The sequence below is a fragment of the Meles meles genome, chromosome 13 (genome assembly GCF_922984935.1).
Source record: "Meles meles chromosome 13, mMelMel3.1 paternal haplotype, whole genome shotgun sequence".
Classification (NCBI taxonomy): domain Eukaryota; kingdom Metazoa; phylum Chordata; class Mammalia; order Carnivora; family Mustelidae; genus Meles; species Meles meles.
The window spans coordinates 22,140,264-22,163,279 of record NC_060078.1 but is presented as its reverse complement, the minus strand read 5'-3'; the positions used below and the strand labels follow the sequence as shown (position 1 = coordinate 22,163,279).

At 39.6% G+C, this 23,016-nt stretch overlaps 1 protein-coding gene across 5 annotated transcripts in view; it reads left to right on the top strand.

Moving 5' to 3' along the window:
• Positions 1 to 23,016, top strand: part of ANK3 (ankyrin 3) — a 687,858-nt gene that overhangs the window by 601,498 nt on the left and 63,344 nt on the right. For all 5 annotated transcript variants that reach the window (XM_046026934.1, XM_046026935.1, XM_046026933.1 and 2 more), the window contains 3 exons: positions 5,372 to 5,478; positions 10,587 to 10,811; positions 13,854 to 14,008. In XM_046026934.1, coding sequence (XP_045882890.1) covers positions 5,372 to 5,478; positions 10,587 to 10,811; positions 13,854 to 14,008 — 487 coding nt within the window. The remainder of the gene's footprint in view (positions 1 to 5,371; positions 5,479 to 10,586; positions 10,812 to 13,853; positions 14,009 to 23,016) is intronic.

Below are 23,016 nucleotides of genomic sequence, written 5' to 3'. Positions count from 1 at the left end.
CAGTCTAGTTCATCTTTTTAACCATCACCATAATGTGATATCCTGTTTATCATTTTAAATGTCTATTCGTTCCATAACCAGATAGAGGGAAAGCTTTTCGTTGGTACCATAGTGCCATCCACAGTAACATGCCAGAACCTTCTGGAATTTATATTGTTTATTAAAATAAATAAAAGAGGGGCACCTGGGTAGCTCAGTGGGTTAAGCCTCTGCCTTCGGCTCAGGTCATGATCTCAGGGTCCTGGGATCGAGTCCCGCATCGGGCTCTCTGCTCAGCAGGGAGCCTGCTTCCTCCTCTCTCTATGCTTACCTGCCTCTCTGCCTACTTGTGATCTCTGTCAAATAAATAAATTAATTAATTAATTAAATTTCAGTTTTAAGTAAGTGCTCATCTGTAGAAATAAGTATTTGGAGACAGGGAGCTCTAAAGTGAAGCTACAAATTCAGTGTCTTTCTATAAAAAAATAGAGGTTCCGTCCAGTTGCCTTATTTTGTGTCTCTATGGATGCCGCAGAGGAAGAGCACGTTTTTGTGTTTAGCTTATTAAAATTGGTAAGTCTGGTCATAAGCCTAAGCAAACCTCTCTGGGGGAAAAAAAACTGGGACAAATATTGGGATATACAGGTCATTCTTCTGACCAAGTATATCTGTTCATTATACATTTGTTCATTTGTATTATGATACGTTTTGATGAGTGGCAGAGAGCTTGGACAGTACAGGAGTCAGGAAGGACTGACAGGGACTTGGGATCCAAGTGCTGGCACGCTTTCACCTCCATAAATAGTACATGATGGTGGTGATACCTTCTTGCATGGTATAATTCATTGTTTCAATAATTAATGTTGCCAGTGCATGTGGCTAAGAGTACCAAAGGTAAATAATTTACTGTAATTACCGAAGAGGAATGGTATTACTTATTTATTAGAACTTTGAAAAAAAAAATGGGTCCTTTGTGAAAAATGACCTCGGGACCCCAAAGATAGGAATTATAGTTTGCTAAAAAATTAAATACAGTGAGCATCACTCCCCATTTTTTATTTGCCCTATTCTGAAGGTTAGTTGGTTGGGGTCTCCAAAAGTCAGTAAAATGGTAAATAAGGCCAGACTGACACCAACACATAACCTTTAGTCAATCCATGTAGAATTGGGGAACTTTCTAAAGTGATGATGTGTTATTCTTTTGGGGTTAGGACCTTGCTGTTGTGGTCTCTTACTCTTTTCCAATTTGATTTCAGGGCTTTAAAAAAAAAGCAACTTTGTAATTCACAGTAAGTTTTTAAATTTATGGTTTTGTTTTTAAAGATTTTATTTATTTATTTGACAGAGAGAGACATAGCAAGAGAGGGAGCACACGCTGGGGGAGTGGGGAGGGAGAAGCAGGCTTCCTGCTGAGCAGGGAGCCCAATGGCAGGGCTCGATCCCAGGACCCTGGGACCATGCCCTGAGCCAAAGGCTGATACTTAACGACTGAGCCATCCAGGCACCCCCAAATTTATGTTTTGTTATCAAAGTTATACAAACAAATAAGCCATGTCATTTTATAAGATGTATTCATTAAGAAAGAGAAAGAATCTCCACATACACCTTCAGCCTCCAGTTTCTCCTCTCCAGAGACAACTCCTCAAAGTACCTTTCGAACAATCTTGTTATGTGCTTCTGTGTCTCCAAATAATATGTATATGTGGCCTCCTGTTGGCTTTTGCCCATTTCAGGAATTATTTATCGACTTCCCAAAATGGAAGATGAAGTTTTAACTGTTTGGATACCTCTTCCCTCCCACCACGCATACTTTCCATCCCCCCATTTTCCCAAAACAGTTGTGTTTTATTTTGGCTGTGCCAGTATTTAGTGCTTCTAGTATTAAATCTATATAAATGTTATCCGCAGATGTGAAGTGTGTTATGATTGTATTTTCTCTTGGGCACAATATTTTGCTTTCCCTAGATGTTTTTCATTTACTTGGTGTTCTCTGTATGTATCCCTAGTCCAGCCCCCAAACCCCTCCCCAGTTGTACCAATCTCCTCTAATATGTTCACACTCATCAGCTGTTCTATAAATTGCATCTGCTTAATTCCTCTCTCTTTGAGCTTTCTTACTGATCAGGCTCTGTGTAGGCCCACTGCATGGATGTCCCCTGGGTCTTCCTTCGCTGTCACCAGGAAAATTCCCTGTGTTCTTCCATTAGACTGTGTCTTCCATCTTCTTGGTTTAATCCTTCATTTTGATGGAGTACATCTTCCAATAGTTCCCTTACAGGGTTCATGAGAAATATATTTGGGGGAGGGAGTTTATATTTCTGAAAATATCTTAGTTCTGTTTTCATACTTTTTGGGAGGGTGGGCTGGTTTTAGAATTCTGCGTGGAAAACCATTTCCTCTCCGAACATTGAAGGAATTGCGCCATTGCCCTAAACTTCGGTTTTTGCTGTTAAAAGTGTGATGGAAGTCTGTCATCTGTAATCATTTTTCCTCTGTAAATCTATAGGCTCTTTCTTTGTCTCCGGGTCCTGAAATTTCAGATGGTGGGCTATACTGCGTTCACATTCATAGTACTAGTCAGTCAAGTGGGTCCTTTTACTCTGGGAACTCAGGGCTTTTGCTCCAGGGAAGTTTCTTGAGTTATTTCCTTGATTTCTTCTCCTCTATTTCACTGTTTTCTCTTTCTGGAACTTTTTTTTGGGGGGGGAGTAGGAAATAGGTTTGAAATTCCTGAAATGATCCTCTGCTTTCTTGTATGTTCTTCTGTTTTCTACATTTGAAGATATTCCCCTAACTTCTAGATATCTTTTTCAACTTCTGTGCTGTCATATTTGTTACTTTCTATGAGTTATTTTTTCTTATGGGTTTTTTGTTTGTTTTTAGTATTTTATTGCTTTATAAGTATAAGAAGATCTCATCTCTCTCTGGACATCAGTGAAAAATTTTAAGCTTTCTTCTCCCTGAAATCCCTCTATTTCTTCCAATTTGCTCTTGTTCCATTTGCTTATTTGTTTATTTTATTCCTCATATTATATACTTCTCAACCGTGCAGTGACTTTTGGCTCTTTGATCACCACTGAGCTCAGTGGGAGCTCTCTCCATGGTGGAGAGCTTGCCATCCATGATTTCTACTCAAGTGAGGAGCCAGGGACATTTTACTGGGAAATCCCAATTCTCAGTGAATCCTAAGTCACTGGGAAATCCCAGTGAAGACTTCCCAGTTTCTGCCTGGAGGCTCTGTCCCTGTCAGAAGCAGTAAAGGAAGGCTTTTCCCTCTTCATGTAGCTTCTGCCTTACTCTCCTCTTCCCAGAGTCCAGTTACACGTGGGAAAACCATTCACCATGTTCCATAGGTCACTCGAATGATTTTCTGTAGTTTCCGTTCTTTTATTAAATCCTTTCTTTTGTACATTTTTCCATTTACACTTCCAGTTTTCTAACCCTGTTTCTGTTGTATCTCATCAAGAACTGAATTGTATTTACAAGTGAACAAATGCCCATTTGATTCTTTCTTACATGTATTCCAGGGCTCTATTAAATCAGCCACCTTTCAGGGTGCCTGGGTGGCTCAGTGGTTAAGGGGCTGCCTTCGGCTTGGGTCATGATCCCAGAATCATGGGATTGAACCCCACATGGGTCTCCCTGCTCCACAGGAAGCCTGCTTCTCCCTCTCTCACTCCCCCTGCTTGTGTTCGCTCTCTTACTGTCTCTCTCTCTCTGTCAAATAAATGAAATCTTAAAAAAAAAAAAAAATCAGCCCCCTTTTAATTTCTTTCCTATGTTTTTCCCTGTTTTCTTTAACAAACTAATCATAGCCATTGTGAAGTTCTTACTTGCTTACTTCAAAATGTAGGATGACCTGGGAGTCTGTTTTATTTTGTTTTTGTTCATGTGCTCTGCCCATGCTTGGCATTTCTCACTGCAAGCGGGACATGGTATATAAAAAGTCATAGGCAGGACACACCCGATGATGATGTCATTCTCCACAGAGTGCGCTCCCTGCCTCTGCTGGGCAGAGTGGTGGCTGATTATTTCAATCCCAGTCAAGGTTCCTCTGCAATGAGGCAAAACCATTTGCAGCCCTGGTAAACTCAGACTCCCCCGGCTTTGTTCCTGGTCTTTGTGAGGATCCTTATGTGAGAATCTTGTGTGATCCCCTCCTCTGACGAGTCCCAACTCAATCTTTTCCTCATCAAACTGCCCAGAAGCGACAGTGTGCCTTTTAGAGATTTTCTGGTTAGGTTTTGAGCTTCCTGTTCTGCACAGCCCCAGAATTGAGCAAATGTTCTTCACAGAAATCTGCAACATGCTCAAGGCTGCCCAAATCTCCACAGAAACCCCCTTGGTTCTTCTATTCCCCAGTAGTAGCCCGTCGGTACAAAGCCCCAGTTCTGTCTGTATGGATCATCGACAAAGGCACCCAAGTTAAAAATGGCGACAGAAAGTCCATGCAGCTCTTCAAGGTCTTCCCCTCCCTCAGCTGCGCTCGCTGCACTCTGAGCCCATTTCTGTAACTATCTGGTGTGGCAGCCACAGTGGGCTTCTCTACTCCAGGCTCTGCCCCCCTTGGAAAAACAAAAGTCCTCAAGATCGATTTTTTTTTTTTAATATGGGAAAGAATTTTATAATTGTAAGATTAATTGGGAGGTATGTTCAAGTCATTAAAATCATAGTTAGCATTTCCACATTGATGTACCTTTTGCCCATAGAACATCATTCATTGGTGATTCGGAAAATACTGCTTTACTAATTAATGCAAATCTTTATATTGTTGGCACACATTTCTTATCCAAAAGTAATATATCACATTCATTAATCACCACTGAGCTCATTAGACGTGGACATAAGGTTTCTGAAATTCTAATTTTTGCTTGAAACCTCGGATTTTATCATTAACAACTAACCCATCAGTTACTCTCCTTGAACTGGCAGACTTAAACTGTTCATTCTCAAGAAAATAATGTCAAAACCGAAGTCAAAATTATCAGTTTTGCATTACTATACTATATACTATTTGCATATACTGTACATATATACTGTGTTTCATGGAAAAGTCGCTTCTCAGGTTACATCTCAAATGCCTTTCTTCCAGCCGATGATCATACTTTAGTAATCAGCAGGCATGCTTTATGTCTACTTCCGGTTTGAAATCTGTGATATTCCTTTTGTCATGCCAGTTACTCAGGATGCTTTCTTAAAAGATTGAAATAATACAACATATCAATAAGCTTTGGTTCCTGCTCTTGAAACTTCAATGTAGACCTATAGACCTAGAGTACAAATTGTTTATTTTCACTCTCTGGACTTAGACAGACATACAGGTATATTTGTAGGTACAGAGAAACAGTGTCTTGTGTGGGTTGTTGATGCCATATATCATTTTATTTTGCAGCATCTAACATTCACAAGAGAATTTGATTCAGATTCTCTGAGACATTATAGCTGGGCTGCAGATACCTTGGACAATGTCAATCTTGTCTCAAGTCCTGTTCATTCTGGGTATGTAATCTAAAACTCACTTTTCTTTATCCTGTTAAATGAACATTACATTTATTATTTGGACTTATAAATTCATATCAACAAGCTTCATATGTATGAAATCCTGGTCTTCTGAAGACTTCATTAGTGAGTATATGTGATGTATATTTGTAAGTCATTAGTCATTTTTTTTTTTCCTCTGAGCAAAATGGTATATCTGTTTTTTGTTGAAGAAAGCACAGTGTTAGAGAGGAAGAGAATTAGAGTATTGGTACATAAAAATTTCTTGCCTTTCTGGTGCTATTCCCAGGTCTTTAATTTTTCTTTTCAATTAAAAAAAATTAAATCTAGTCATTTCCCTTAATTTTACCTTATTGAAATGAAGTTTTATTTCTGAGTACCTGATTTTCCTTTCTAATGAAAAATTCAATATGTAGGTCTGTCTGATCATTTATCTCGCTGACTGCTTTCATGCTTTGCATGAAAATGGAGTCTGAAATCTCCAGATCAAGTTTGGTTCCTTCTGTATTCCTAAAATAAGATTATGCTTAAGTTGTATTAAATTATAACTAGAAGAAGAGAAATTAATTTTATAATGGAAAGAAAGGAATTCACTTTTAAAAAGTGAAGGTACCAATGTTTGTACCCCAGGGGCACAGTGGTAAAAACCACATGGGACAGGCTCCTCCCTGCTGTCCCACTGGTTGGCGGAATCTGGGGTAGGTGGTGGGAGGTGACTTGCTCCAACTGCTGAACTGATCATCACTGTATATTTTGATGTAGGATTCTTTGCGTTTTGGTAATTAAAACATGGGGTAATTGAATCTCCACAAATGGAATGCAAATATTTGAGATGATGAAAAACATCCAGGTGTATCACTTCTGAAACTGGCATTTAGGCCATAAATTAGTTGTGACCAAGAACAAGGGTGGATTAGCTTGCAATTAAATAAATTAACAATAATTAACATTTCTGAAATGCTGTATGTATTTCATGAAGTATTTCTGCTGCTTTTAATTAAAATAAATGTAACAGCTAATGTTTACCTTTGTATGTGCCTGGCATTGTGTTAAATGTTTTACATGTATTATCTTACTTAATTTCTGTTTGAACCTTGAAATGACACTGTGAGATAGGTTTTACTCATTACCCCCATTCCGTAGACGAAAAGTCAGACCAGGGTGATGCTGCAGGTTATTTAAAGCATTCTTACAGAATTGTGGCTTATAGCATAGGACTTGCAGTATCATTCAAATGGAAATAATTGACATGAAAGGGCTTTATAAACTATAAACTACATGGTGGTCTTTGACTCATTAACATTGCATTTCTTGAACTCAATCAGAAAAATCTTAATTATAATAATGTTAATTTTTAATTGCTTTAAATATTTACAACACTGATGTTAGATGTTTATGGATCTAACATTGCAAAAGCAAAAAAAAAGAAAAAAGAAAAAAAAAATCAGTTGAGAAGGAAAATAAAAAATACCGGGGAACACTCCATGAGCAGCATGTTCAAGAGTTCCTTGTATCAAGCTTGGTGAATTGCTGCCATGTCTCAAAGACCTAGAACCAGCGTCTTGTATTCTCCACACAGCAAAGAAAAGTACTAGGGTCCCATTCAGTCAGCCCTTGTGCTTTGCTTCAAATGATGGTTTGAACTTCAAGGAGGAGTTGAGGGAGCACAGAATAATAAAATCAGAAGTAAACTTTCCCATACACTGGAAACAATGAAATATTTGAATACGCACATTCTCTCTCCTTCTTGAATTTATTGAAGACAGTGGCCATGTCCGGGAGAGCAAAAATAATGGCAGTTAGTGTGGGCGTATTTGAAAAGGAAACTACAGACGTGGCATACACTCGGAAAGGATTCCCTAATGCCAGGTCTGGGGAGTAGCTTCTGTAGCCACGTAAAGCAAATATTTCTCCAGGTTATCCCACAAATGCCAGATGCCTTGGTTTCACTCTCTGATGGTTTTTATTTTTCCTTTGCTTATCATTGACATTTTCTGTTGCCTGCTTCTAATTATCTTACATTAATTTTTCCCATTTGCTTCTAAATTATTTTGCAGCTATTCTTCTCCACTTCCTCAGTATGATTCAAGGTGATAACTGCGTCTTTGATGTGAACCATCCTTTTTCGTATTTTTAATTTATGTGAAGTTTTCCCGCAGTTAGATGTGTCGATGTCTGTAGTATATTCGCTTTCATCATCCCGCTGTTCTTATAACTAGAATCATTCATGTGTTAGTTTTAGGATCATTTGTAGAATTCCTGCTTTAGTGTAAGTACTAATAAGATGCAATCAATATGATTAAACATCACCTTTTGATTTGTTGCTAAGAAGTTAGTTTGCATGAGATTTTATTTTGCACAGAATATGTAAGGAATGAGTTTGGAAAACAAATCACTGTATTTCATGATTGTTACTGAATAATAGGATTCTGTCCTGCTTAACTTAACATTTATTCTCACCTCTCCTCAGTCAACTGGCTCTTAAAGTTGAAAACCTTAGAACAATAAATGATTGCTAATGAATACCAGTGAGGCAGTGGGTGCTATGGGGAACCCAGAGAAAGAGCTTCTTCTAATTTGTTGTTAAAATTGTCTAAGACCTGTTTTTTCCAGTGGGTTCTGATATTCCTTGTACTTTGGATTTTTTTTTTTTTTTTTTACAGATCTTATTTATTTATATGACAGAGAGAGATCACAAGTAGGCAGAGAGAGAGAGAGAGAGAGAGAGAGGGAAGCAGGCCCCCTGCTGAGCAGAGAGCCCGATGTGGGACTCCATCCCAGGACCCTGAGATCACGACCTGAGCCGAAGACAGAGGCTTAACCACCCAGGCGCCCCTGTACTTTGGATAATTTTATATTGACATGGATGACCTTCTTATATGACCTTCAGACTGCTCAGCTACAAGTGTATTTATATAGATCTTTTTCATATAGATATATTTTTAGTATTAGTAACCTTGTCTGACCTAGGCAGTTCCTAAGCACCCTTAACACAAGAGTTTTTGTTCAGTGGATCACTCAGTAAGCATTTATCATGTGCTTACTGTATTTGGGAACTGTGCTCAGTTCTGTAGGTCAGGCAGGGAACAAGACAGGCCTGATCTAAGTTACCATCTATATGGTTGGCATCAGCTGTAGTGTAAACACTCCAGTGTTTATTTGTACTAATACAACCAAATTTTCCAACCCAGAGTTTATTTTTTTGAAGTTTTATTTAAATGATCTCTGCACCCAGCGTGGGGCTCAAACTCATGACCCCAAGATCAAGAGTCACATAATCCACCAACTGAGCCAGCCACGTGGCCCCCAGAGTTTGTCTTGAATCATGTCTAATCCATTCTGTTGCTTTCACTCCCAGGCAGGAGTTGATTTTCAGTACTGACTGCTTGGAAGCATCAGGTTTTGTCTTGGGCTTCTTTATAAAGTTGTCCTGTTGTCTTCATTACTGAGGAAAGGTAGCTGCTCAGTATGTGTATGTCTAAGACAATGTGGGCTCACCAGAGCAGTTTCAAGTGAGTCTTGTTACCATTTGGCACTGGAGGCAATTCGTGTGGACACTTGCACAAGTGAACAAAGATCTCGGTCTTTGACTTGGGAGCTGTGTGTTTGGTTTGTTTTGGAGGAGGTCAGTCTCTTCCCCTCTTACTTCGAATATGATACTGGTTCCAGCCTCTCAAAGTAGGTCTAATGTTTAAAAAAAAAAAAAAAAAAGTAATCCAGAGGAAAATGGCTTAATCTAAAATCAGCAGAAGAGTGTGAAAATGATTCCACCTAACTCATGACCAGAGTTGGTTCTGAACATCTGATTGGCTAAAAAATGAGCCCCGTGCTATTGCCTTTCTCCACGGGAATGTCAGGCCAGTTTGCTTTGTTGGAGAGGTTCCTCTTCCGAGGTCCAGAAGCATCACTCTTAAGGAAAAGGGTCCCCAGCTAGGACCTCCATGCAAAGTCCTAAAATCTGTTTGCAGGATGTTAGAACTGCCTTTAGATGAGATATATTTAGTAGAAGATTTTGATGGAGAGGATTATTCCCTCCCCCAATACTATAGCTATTCAGATAATTTTCTACTTATCAACATGTGGTGCTGCTCCGGTAGTAAGCGTATTTTCACATGTGAACGCTGGAATGCAGAGGGACAGATGTTCTCCTGTCTGACTTACACTCTTCTGTGTGTTGGACTCATTGGTGCACATTCACCGGAGTGCTTTGTAATACCAGAGAATCAAGGAAGATACTCTCAGAGCATGTGATAAGAATCAGGAATTAGGATATGCTATAACCCAGATAAGATACTGTTAATTTCCTTGCACTTTCATGTCTACATGCAGACAAAAAATTTTTTCCATTAGCTTTAATAGAAAGACCAATGACAGAATTATAGTCTGTCATTTAGAGACATTTTCTAAAAGGCTGTTCAGTTCTGAATGGCTGTACAGATACTCAAGTGGAGGCTATTTTAAACAGTATTAATGCCAAGTTTATACGGAAAAGACTAAATCCCTTTCCATCAAAATTGCCTGAGCAAAACTAGCCATCTGCTTTTATTCTTATATTCTGCTTTGTGGTAGTAAAAATTAGAGTGTGCGGTATGATTAAGTATATATCTATTTTATGAGTTGTACATGTTAAGACATACCGTGGAGTTTCATCTGACTTGTCAGGAAAAGAAATTCCATAGTCAGCATCTGGCTAAACCCACCGATAGTTAAAATGACGCTTGAATACAGCTGAAGGCATTCACAGAGGCCACGTAGAGCGGTCTCAGTTCGGGTTTTTACATGCACGACACTCCTGTAAGAGCCAGTTTTTAATCCCAGCTTTGAAACGTTCACTGTTCCTCAATCCGAGCTTTCGACAAAGTGGCTGGCTTCTGTGAGGAGGCCAGCATCCCACCAAAACTAAGTTCTCACACCCCGCTTTCTGCCCAGTTCACACGTCGAATGCATGTTTGATGTGACTCCACCGTATTTATTTCCAATGTATTTTGAAAGAGAGGAAATGATAGCTACATTGTCTGTCGTTTTAAACCCTAACGTCTAATCTCAAAATCTCCTGTGAAGATGGCATGTTTCCCTCCTTGACTTCACCTCCGGTCTTCTCCCCGCAGGTTCCTGGTTAGCTTTATGGTGGATGCAAGAGGCGGCTCCATGAGAGGGAGCCGTCACCACGGGATGAGAATCATCATCCCTCCGCGCAAGTGTACGGCGCCCACCCGCATCACCTGCCGCTTGGTAAAGAGACATAAACTGGCCAACCCACCCCCCATGGTGGAAGGAGAGGGATTAGCCAGTAGGCTGGTAGAAATGGGTCCTGCAGGGGCACAATTTTTAGGGTAAGTCATTTGATCGATTTTTGTCTTGGCCCTTGTGTGATACATTTGATTTTCTTTGCCCTTTTTCTTTTTTTTTTTTTTTTTTTTTTTTTTTTAAATACTTTTTATTTATTTGACAGAGAGAAATCACAACTAGGCAGAGAGGCAGGCAGAGAGAGAGGAGGAAGCAGGCTCCCTGCAGAGCAGAGAGCCCGATGCGGGGCTCGATCCCAGGACTCTGGGATCATGACCCGAGCTGAAGGCAGAGGCTTTAACCCACTGAGCCACCCAGGCGCCCCTCTTTGCCCTTTTGAAAAACTCAAGTAGTTAACTCTTAAAACTACTTAGTTGGACCGATGCGATGGAGTACACCTTTCGTGGAGTGTCAAAGGTCCCAAAAGCTGTGTCCTTCTCTGAAAAGCTAGTAGGCTGATACTTCCTTAACTCAGTTTGCTGGTCAAAGCTTTTACTAACCACGAAGCATGTTCTCTGCTCAGTGAGTGCACGGAACCCCAGCGGCCCCCCGTGGAAGTCAAGGCACCATTCTTAGGGAAAAATATAGATGGCGGAACTCTCTCACCACGTTGAATAAATGACTACTATGGGTACATGTCTTTTTTAAAGATACTTTTGAGGGAACATCATCCATGGTGATATGGGCTTTTGCAAAAAAGAAAACAAATGAATTCATTTTCTGAGGTGGCACTTGGGTGCAAATGAGGCAGGCTCTGTCGTGACGGACAGTGTGTTCACGATTTCCCCTTCTCGTTTCTCTTCCTGCTGCATGGATGTTATTCAGTAAACTGCATCTTCCTACCAATCCTCCCCCTGTAAATGAGGGCGAGAGCTTGGTTAGCCGAATCCTGCAGCTTGGGCCTCAAGGAACAAAATTTATTGGGTAGGATCTTTATAGACAAGATACAGAATGTCTACAATTCTTTTTTCCATTTTCAATTTTTTTCTGTCACACCCATGGTCTTCTTCTTGTCTGAATTTTATTTTTATCTTTTCAGTTTTTAATGCTTTCAGTTGATGTGTGTCACTGAAAGAAACAGGAACCATAGTGGCTTGACTTAGCTGTAGCACTGCTCCCTCCCCTGTGCTTCCCGAGCATGTGGAATTCACTGCGAGCCCTCCGCTTCATAACTCTGTGCTTCTGTAAACCTTTCTTTATTTTGAAATGTTTCAACTGGTTATGATAGTCTTTAAGACAGACTGATGATCTAATTTCAACGCAGCGTTAAGAGAAGGTATTTGGAGGCTTTGAATCAACATTTGTTGTAAAGGATATATACGTGTGAATATATATGTGTGTACATATATATATATACATATATGTACGTGTCTGGAGTTACTTTTAAAAGTACGTACTTATACATACTAAATAATCTTTCTGGGCTTTGAGAAACCAAAGTCCTCAAGAAATAAACTGAATTTGATTAAATGTTGGGGATAGAAGATGCGTAAAGAAAGCCAACGAGGCAGCAGATAGAATATTCTACTGAAGTTATTAAATTGTCTTGTTTTGTTTTGTTTAAGCTGAAATGTGTTGGTATTTGTTGTTTGTTTGCTTGTCTGTCTGATTGGTGGATTTGCCTTGGCAGTCTGCATGAAGAGACCTGTTATGAAAAGTTATGCTTGGCTTTCACCTTGGTCAAAGGCCCTGGTTCATACCTTCTCTCCAGTATTGTTGAATGTCCTACACAAAGCCACATTCTTTAAATATTTACAGAGACAGTATCTGATACATTAACCTGCAAAGATTGTATCTAGTTTTCCAAAAAAAAAAATTAATGTCAAATCAGACATGGTTAAAAGTATGTTAAATATCTTAACTCTTGAAATTACTAACACTCTCAGGAATACTTGATTTTGTTTCTATCAAAAAATAAAAATTTTTAAATCCTTATATATAAATTCATTTAAAATTATATAAATAAATAAAATATATATATATAAATTTTTAAATCCTTAATTTGAATTAATTGTAATTATTTTGCCAAAAGAGAGATTGTATTTATCATCCCACTTTAAGTGAATTCTTTTGTAATAAATGAAATGCTCCTATATTCTTATGTTATTGGATCATTGCAATGCCTCTCCCTTTATATGCTCTTACCTATTTAAACCCGTGTCTCCTATTATCACATGTACTTAAACACATAGGTTAAGAGGTGAGGTTACATACAAACTCTGTAGGAGAATAATGATACTGTCTACTTAAATGTCATAAAATAAAGCTGCACAATCCAACTACATAAACTGTGTGTGATTGTGGTCTGCTTACTTCCATCCATCTTTTTTAGCATTTATCCTATTTTAAAAGTTAACAAAATTATTCCTGTGCTCGACTGGCTGTCTTCAATTTGCAGCCATCCTTTCCACATTCTTTGGCAAAAGGACACTGTCAAAAATTAATGTATGGCTATATTACAATGTCAAGCCAACAAGTGCTTTTTCAGAAGTTTAAATCTTCCTGTGCAGGTTATACTAGAGTTAGGAAATTAAGTTGCCCACTACCATTTCACAAATTAAAAACGAGAGAAAGGAAGTCACTGTTGGAGGGCGTGAACGACTATGTCGATTGATCATTTGCTTGCTAAGGGACAAACACCTGTGATCTTTCAAAGCAGGAAATCTACAGAATTTCTTTTTCAAAGAAATGACTGTGTCCTTTTAAATCATTAGCTCTTTTGCATAATATAATATAGCTATTGTGTTTTTAAAAATGGACCGACTTTCTTATGGTCTGTTTTTATAACTTTCAATTCCTTGATTCAAAAATCCTGTTTATATGTGCTGAATATTTTCCCCTTATTAAATCAAAATGCCTAACTGGCAGTAGGCCCTTACGAATTGTTGGTGAGTGAATGAATGATGGCATGTTCTCAGGCTTCTAACATATTATTTAATTAGCAAATGATTCTGCAGCTTTGAAGTTATTCCCAACCTTAGTGGCACCTCTGATTTTCAAATGAATACTGTTGATGACACTGTTTTTGAAAGTAGGATACTACAAATGTATTTCATTTGATCGCAGAATAATGTGGATTTTTCTTCCAGCCCTGTCATAGTGGAAATCCCTCACTTTGGGTCTATGCGAGGAAAAGAGAGAGAACTCATTGTTCTTCGAAGTGAAAATGGTGAGACGTGGAAGGAGCATCAGTTTGACAGTAAAAACGAAGATTTAACCGAACTACTGAATGGCATGGACGAAGGTAATTATGACGACTCCTTGTCTCTGTAAATGTCAGCAGGTGATGATCAAAGGCCTGGCCGCGCTGAAGTTCATGCCACTTGAAGGCTGTGTTCTGACCTGGGAGTCTGCAGCCCCCGCGTTTGTTGCTGCTTTCTGAAGCTCAGGCAGGAAGCTCCTTTAAATCCGACAGGCTTTTTTTCTCACAATACTAAAGTACAGATATTACATTGATGATTCTTTCGGCCTTTAGTCAAATGTGTTCATCTTCCCGAAACCCAAGAGAGTCTTCTAAGTGCAAGACGCGTAAGGGGGAGGTTAATAATAATGGAAGGTATGCAAAGCATGCAGGACAGTTTTAAGGAAATACGTTTGCATTTTATTTTTGGAATTATTATTTCCGGATCCTTTCCTGTATCTCCGTTTTGTCCCTGAAGATTTCAACATTCTTTGCGAATTTTTAATTTCTGTTGGGCAATCATCACGGAAAAAAAATAAGTTGCAGGCTAGTTATTGGAGTCTGGGTGGTGTTCTGTGACTCCTAGTAAGCCCACGTGGCTGAGCTTGTCACCGTCATCGGAGCATGTCACCTCCCTCAGCTGTCTGACCCTCAGAACCAAGCAGGTTTTCTGACTAGACGTTGGGAATAGACTTGTTTTGAGACTAGGTACTTGATGCAAGGTTTCCTTTAAAAAGGTCAAAGGCAATCAGAGACCAAGTTCACTGCAGAGTGAATCTTTATACTGAGTTCCTAATCACTACAAATTCAGCAGTTCTAAAGAACAGCTTTATTGGAGATATAATTCACATACCATAAAATTCACTGTCTTAGCATTGAATGTACTGCTTTTGGAAGGCATCTGCATAGTCTCCTGGTTTCAAACAAAGGACAAAGGAGCTGGACCGACTCGGGTATTGGAGGGATGACCGTGGGCAAATTCTTTGGTCCCGGCAAACTTCTTCCATTTCTGTAAAATGGAGGTCGCCTTCCTTCCTTTGTAAGGTTGTGACTGGGAAAAAAAAATTCTGTGAAGCACTTGGTGAAACACAGCCTTCGATGCTCCATAAGCCGTCAGCAAATATCAGCTGTTGTCACTATTCATTCTAGAGGGGAGAATTGCCCTGCCTGAGGTTCTGTATATGACGCGGTTCATCGCAGCCAACCAGGAATTTAAAGATGTTTTTACAATGGGGTAGAAGGAAACTTACAGTTGTTGAGTTTTTACCATTTGTGAGGCAGTGATAAATTCCTTTTTATATGAAAACTTAAAAATATGGTACTATAAAGTAGGTAATTTTAATCACACTTACATGTGAGGGAACTGAATTTCTGAGTAGCAATGCTGGCATTGAAATCTTTCTTGTTCTACCTTGTTTTCAAAGACGTAACCATACCCCACTGGTTTTAGAAATGTGTGTCCATGGGGCGCTTGGGTGGCTCAGTGGGTTAAGGCCTCTGCCGTTGGCTCCGGTCATGATCCCAGGCTGCTGGTATCGAGCCCCACATCGGGCTCTCTGCTTGGCGGGGAGCCTGATTCCCCCTCTCTCTCTGCCTGCCTCTCTGCCTACTTGTGACCTCTGTCTGTCAAATAAATAAATAAAACCTTAAAAAAAAAAATGTGTGTCCTGTGGAGAAGAAAATAAACTTAAAGAGGAAAATTCCTACAAAACCCTAGATTTAAGGTCCAGAAGAATAGTCGTATTTGTATATGATATTGACATTTAGATCACTTGCCATCTATAACTTCAAATGATTTCTAACAAGAACATGCAGTGGTAATTAAGATTTCTAATTTTTATTACTTAATTTGAAGCATGAAGTGTAGACATTCTCTTATAAGGAAATTGATAAGAAAACACAATTAAAAGTTTTGAAAAGAATACATCCTAGAGAATGAATTGAATTAGCATTTTGAAAATAGTAAAAGAATATAGATGAGTCAGGATTTAAAATGGAGAGAAGAGGAGAAGTAGGTCTTCCAGAGAAGGTAGTTATTTTGATTTAAGGACAATAGAGTATATAAATATTTTCATGTTTCCAGTGTTTTTTTTTTTTTAAAGATTTTACTTACCTATTTCTTTATTTGAGAGAGAGAGAGAGAACATAAGCAGGGGGAGCGGCCGAGGGAGAGGGATAGAGAGAATGTTAAGCAGACTCCCCCCTGAACGTGGAGCCTGATGCAGGGCTCGATCCCACAACCCTGAGACCATGACCTGAGCTGAAACCAGGAGTTGGTTGCTCAACTGACTGAACCACCCAGATGCTCCCATGTTTTTAGTGTTTCTTAAATGCCAGCTTCATAGATCACTGGTTATTTGAAATGTAGCCTTTGTTACACAAGGATTTTTTTTTTCTTTTTAATGGATAGCTACCTTAATACTGTAACCTCCTGAGGATAGGGCACGTGTCTTTTTTTTGTTTTTTTTTTAAAGTGAGCCCTTTGCAGGTAAATTGAGATTTTTTTTTTAAAGATTTTATTTATTTATTTGACAGAGAGAGATCACAAGTAGACAGAGAGGCAGGGAGAGAGAGAGGGAAGCAGGCTCCCTGCTGAGCAGAGAGCCCGATGTGGGACTCGATCCCAGGACCCTGAGATCATGACCTGAGCCGAAGGCAGCGGCTTAACCCACTGAGCCAACCAGGCGCCCCTAGGGCACGTGTCTTAACCACCTTTGAACCCCCAGTATCAGACACTGCACTGATTTAGGCTCCCCCACCATTGCCGGTGAGGGGCAGGAAGAAGAACCTCCTTAAAATTATTTAGCTCTCTGGAGGAAAATTCTTATTAGTCTATTTCCTCTACTCCAAACATCATTAATGTTAAACTCCAGGAAAAAAAAAATTAAAGAGGAGGATTTACTTTAAGGAAAGTTTTGAGAAAGTAGCAATATTCTAGGAAGAATCCTGAACATTCTAAAATAGCGCCGTCCGAGAGAACTTTATACGATGGTGGAAATACTCTATATGCGTGCCGTCCAACAGTAATTGCTAGTCATGTGATTTGGGAGTACTGCAAATGTGACTAGTGCCGCTGAGGAGGGTAATCTTTAATTTTGTTTCGTTAATTTCAGATAGCCAAACATCGCCGCTCACTACCTCATCGGACACTGTCGTTCTAGCAAAGACACTGAGTTCTAATATGTTCTCCTTTGTTTTTGAATATAGATTATAGTATGTCCTAACAGTCACACGTAGATTTTTTTTTTTTAATTCTTAAGGTTTATTTATGGAATGGACTTCCATGATCTCATGCTGACTTGTGTTCATTTTGTTTTGAATAAACCAATTTTCAGATAGGAATTAGTCCTGTCTTTGCTTCGTCAGTGATGCCCCCAGTGCCGCCAAACTCAGGGCCTCTCTCAGATATTTAAAAGAAATGATGATTTAACCCTCCATCCCAGATTCTGTGTACTATCTTGGAAATAGTAGAAAGAGTTTCTTTGCTACGATTTTACTTATTTTTTTAAATATTTTTTTTTATTTGAGAGAGAGAGAGAGAACACATGCATGAGCAGTGGGGAGGGGCAGAGGGATAGGGAGAAGCAGACTCCCCGCCAAGCAGAGAGACCAAGACCCAGGACCCCAAGATCATGACCTGAACCAAAGGCAGACATTTAACGGACTGAACCACCCAGTTGCCCTTCATAAATGTCTCCTTTTTAACCCTCTTACATAAATGAATCCTGCTTTATAACTAATATAACTATAACTTTATAACTAATCTTAAAACCCAAATATTTAAAAATCATCTTAACTAATTTTTTTTTAAGATTTTATTTATTCATTTGACAGAAATCACAAGTAGACAGAGAAGCAGGCAGAGAGAGAGGAGGAAGCAGGCTCCCCGCCGAGCAGAGAGTCCGATGTGGGGCTCCATCCCAGGACCCTGGGAACATGACCCGAGCCAAAGGCAGAGGCTTTAACCCACTGAGCCACCCAGGCGCCCCTTAACTAATATTTTGATAACAGATTTTGACTAGACACGATCATGAAGATGAGGTTATGGTTCTATAGTATTTCAGAACGTGCAAAGCTTTCCAAACGCACAATTTAGTAGTTAGAATTGAGGAGTTAGAATAACTTGGTAGTCAGAGCTACTTCGGGGCAAGACAGGTTGGAGGAAGAGGATAATTTCCCTGGTGTAATGTGGTTAGGATCAGATCTGCGGACATCCCGTAGACTGGAATTCCCATCCTGATCCGGTGCGACCCTAATCAAGCTCTCAATCTCCCTAAACTTTAGTTTCAGTCTGTAAAGTGAGGGTCCCTCACAGAGAAGGGGAAAGTGACAAGCTAATGTATATAAAGTTCTTCACCCAAGGTGCAATACATGAGAAACGCTCAGTCCATGTTAGGATTCATTGCCGCTGCTATGTACAGTTGTGCAGGAGAGCAGGTCGGAGCTAAAATCCTGACTCTTCCCCTCCCAAGCCATTTGTTCCAACAGTGGCTGCAGGACAAAGTCTCTTAATGTTCCCAAGTCATTTACCAGCAGGGCGGTGTCTGCCCCCACGGCTGCCTCTCCCAGGTCACATAAGGCTAGCGGAAGCCCTGGTCCTGGTTCTTACCTCCCCATCACCACCACCCAGTCAGGAAATATAAAAAGATCTAGATCTAGACTTCTAAAATCCAGACTTCTGACTCCAAATTTAGCTGTTTCTCTGTAATACTCCTTTGCCTTTCTGTGTTCTCAAATGAAGGATGTCTCTGAAAGTGTTCTGTGTGGAGTAAAAATGTTACATAAATGTTAGCTGCTATTTAAAATTTCCGTGACTCATCAAGGTACCATCTTAGTTCTTCTGTGACTCAAAAGGAGATGAGATGCATTCAGGAAAAAACTGTCATTGCAAAATACAGTGGAATTAAGATTTATTTCTGCCACTGGCGAGCCCAGAGACAAAAGCGTATTGATGTTTACTCTAATAAAGCAGGTGTGTTAGCAAAGCGCCTACTGAAGTAAGAGATAGAATGACAGAAGACAGGTGGTCTGGGTGTGATGAACCTGCTGTTACCGCTAGGATATCACGTGGCAAGAACAACTTTTCTCTTTGACAGCAGACAGAGGTCTTGTTCAAGCACTTGTCATGTCTCTGCTGAGAAAAAGATAGTGCAACACACGAAATATTCATTCTGCTCCCCCCAAAACATCATCTTTAAAGGGCACCAAGTTGGATCCACTTCGTAATAAGTTTGTTTAAAACCTTCAGTTAATTAAACTCATGGAGTTCTGTTGAACGTGTTTAAAATTGTGCCTCCAATGTTAGATCCCAAGGGGTGTTTTGTAGTTTGCGGTTTTGCTGGAACCAGGAGTATTGACTAGCAGAAGAATCCCTCATCCTTGGAGGTCTCAGAATTGCAGAGCTCAAGAAGTGCTCCCATCCTGCACCATCACTATGGTCACCACTAGCTGCGTGTGGCTCAGAGCACGCGGAACTATACACAGAGATGTGCTGTGAGCGGAAGACAGCCGATATACAAAGTATATCCCCCCCCCACAAATCTCTATCTGATTAATAATTTTTACTTTAGTTACATGTTGAAGTGGCAATATTTTAGATATTCTGGGCTAAATAAAAAATAGTATTAAAATTAATTTTATCTGTTCCTTTTTATTTTTCCAGTGTGGCTATAAGGATATTTAAATTTACAAATGTGGCTTGCATTATATTTTTTTTAAGATAGTGCTCCTCTGGACAGTGTGTAGACTCATGTAGCCACATTTATAAGGTTTTAAAATCAAGATCATTGCTACCTCAGCCTCACAAGAAAGCTTTGAGGATATAAGGATTATGCTGTTATTTTAAAACCCCAGCCACTGTATTGGAATCAAGTGTGGATGGAAGTCCCCAAACAATGCTACAAATGCCAGGAAAATGTTTCCTTGCTGTTGTTATTGCTTCACTTTCCCATGAGACCGAGTGAAAGTTTAAAATAATACACTTCAGAGGGGCACCTGGGTGGCTCAGTGGTTTAAAGCCTCTGCCTTCGGCTCAGGTCATGATCCCAGAGTCCTGGGATCGAGCCCCGCATCAGGTCCTGCTTCCTCCTCTCTCTCTGCCTGCCTCTCTGCCTACTTGTGTCTGTCAAATAAATAAATAAATAATCTTAAAAAAAATAAAAATAATACACTTCAGATGAAATAATTATGCTCTTTCTTTTTGTAAATTGGAGCGGGAAAGAGAAATTGGTAGCTATAATGTTATGTTACCAGAAAACAAATTTTCCATAATTTATTACCTAACTGTAGCAACAGTAACTACAGAAAACACACACTTCTCAGTTAAAAATTGCTATTTTGGTTCATCTCGGTTGAACTTGTTTTTAATTTATCAGCCAGGAGACAAAGAGTAACCTTACAGCCCCAAGTCCCGATTTTAGCAATAGCTGAGCCCCGAGAAGTGAAATGCCTAGTTTAATGTTGTGCACAGCACCATCTGTTGGACAGATCTGTTAACAAACTTGAAAAATTCTGAAGGAAAAAGTAAAATTGAACTTAACCAAATCAAAATTGTGTTACGGGCGGGGAGGGATCAGTGCATACAAAATAGTGCCGGGTAAACTATGACAAAATACTGACTGACTTTCTATCTGTGGCCCTGAAACTCCGTTTAAATCAGTTGCTTGACCCCTACCACGTTGCGAAAGGAAAGGAACCTGTGCTAGAACAGTTTCCCACACCGACTGGCCGGGAAATGAGAATGGGACCAAAGCAAATGAGCATTAATAATGGCCGTTCTATGGATGCCTGTGTATGTGAACTTGCCAACATTTACATGTCTTTATGAAACATTTGTGCGTCAAAACAATGACATCAAACCCCTGGCCCACAAGTCAGACAGAAGGGGGTCCTGGGAAGCAAGTCTGAGAGATTGGGTGTAAGCCTTACTACTTCAGTGTGGATGTGGCTGGTGGCCAGTATGCCAGACAGCAAGTGTAGGCCCCCTGGAGCTCAGTGTGTTTCTGTATCTGCTGGGCACACTGTTACTGATTTATGGTGTTCAGCTTTCAAACATTATATATGATCCTGATTTTGAATGCAAGATTATATGGTTTGTCTTCCTGGATATACTAGTAGTGGTTTAAACAAAAGGTTGAAGAAAGTGACATAAGGGAGCTAATTGCCTGAAAGTCATGCTTTTTTATTTATCTAAGTGGAAAAGTAAGCAAATATGGAAGAACATTGTCCTGGAAAATACACATGGAGAAGCAGATGCAGAGAATGTAAGGTTTCCGCAATCCTGGAGAAAAACCTTGGAATGATTATTCTGACATGACCAGATACCTGTTCCCTGACTTCTCTCCCAGAAAGCCTTCCCTAAACCCCAGAGTAAGTGAGATCCACCCGGTAAATACGGCCATGACTCCTGGCCGGTCATCTTCTGTAACAAGCAACTTTGAATTTTGCTGTCTTCCTTGATACGCTGTGAAGTCCCTGTGGAGAGCGACGGGCTCTTACTTGTTGACCATATGCCCCGTGCCTGGGACAGCTCTTAGGGCAGGACTGTCATCTCACCACGTTGAATGAATGGAAACATGAATGCTTTGTATCCAGGCATCTGTCCCCACTTTCAACAATACATTTTCTTAATAATTCAGTGACCCATACCCAAGAAAGAATGCAACTTCCTAAAGGAAGGGATACAGCCAAATGAGAAGAAGAGGTCTGGGTGGCAGGGAAAGGGCAAATAATGATTAGAAATTAGTTTAGGGGCACCTGGGTGACTCAGTGGGTTAAAACATCTGCCTTCCGCTCAGGTTGTGATCCCAGGGTCCTGGGATCGAGTCCCACATTGGGCTCTCTGCTCAGTGGGGATCCTGCTTCTCCCTCTCTCTCTACCTGCCTCTCTGCCTACTTGTGATCTCTCTCTGTCAAATAAATAAAATCTTTTTTAAAATTTCATTTAAAAATACTTACAAGAAATAGGATTGTCAGAAATTACATAGATTGCTAAAACTGGAGGGGAAAACACATAGATACATCATTGTTTCTAGACATGCTTCATCATTAACACTCAATACATTGTACAAATCTGAGTAACGAAGATGTTGCATCTTCTTGCATAGTTAAAGATGTAAAATCATGCTGATCCAGGCAGGCATAAAGCAGATGCCAGAACCGAATAAGAATATAAGTTAAGTTACTAAGATTGTAGGGGTGCCTGGGAGGCTCAGTCAGTTGAGTGTCTGGCTCTTGGTTTCAGCTCAGGTCATGTGTGATTTCAGGGTCTTGGGATTGAGCTCCATACGCACGGCACTAGGGATTCTCTTTCTCCTTCTGGGCCTTCCCCTGCTTTCTGTCTCTCTAATAAATACATTAAATCTTTTTAAAAAATTACTCAAATTATAGATGCGTGAGACCTCTCTGTACTCTTTGCAACTTTCCATGACTCTATAATTATTTCAAAATAAAAGTTGAGCAAAATTGAAAAGATTTCTATTACGTTTACATTAAGGAAGAAGGGTCAATTGTACCACTTGGTTTTGGGTTTTTTTTCCTGCAACATCTTGGACAGACTTGTTACAAAATTGCATATTTAGGTGAACCTGAACTTGAATTCCATGGAGATCAATGTCTGCAATTTTCTGAAATATTCTGAAATATTGAATGACAATGTTATAAGTGTTCTACTCTTCCCCATATTCGATAGCCAGAGTTATTTCCTTCATTTCCCCCAATTAATCTATAAATTCTTATACTTAATTTTCTGTAATTGGTGAAACTTTCTTTTGAAAAACGGAATGAAAATTAAAATGATATCAATCAAGATTTATATGCTGTAGAAATACAGAGTTAAGGTAACATGTTTTTTTAAAATTTTTATATATTTATATACTGTAGAAATACAGAGGTAAGTAATATGGGGGTTTGTTTTGTTTTAATCCAACCTTAGATCTGCCATAGAGTGGTTTTCTTGTTCTTCTCCACTCTAAAACAGTGTGACCTTGGAAAGAATATTTAACCTAAATTATTACATGAACAGAATTGTGCTGGTGATTTTCTATGATTTATCTACCCCAGAGGAAACTTTT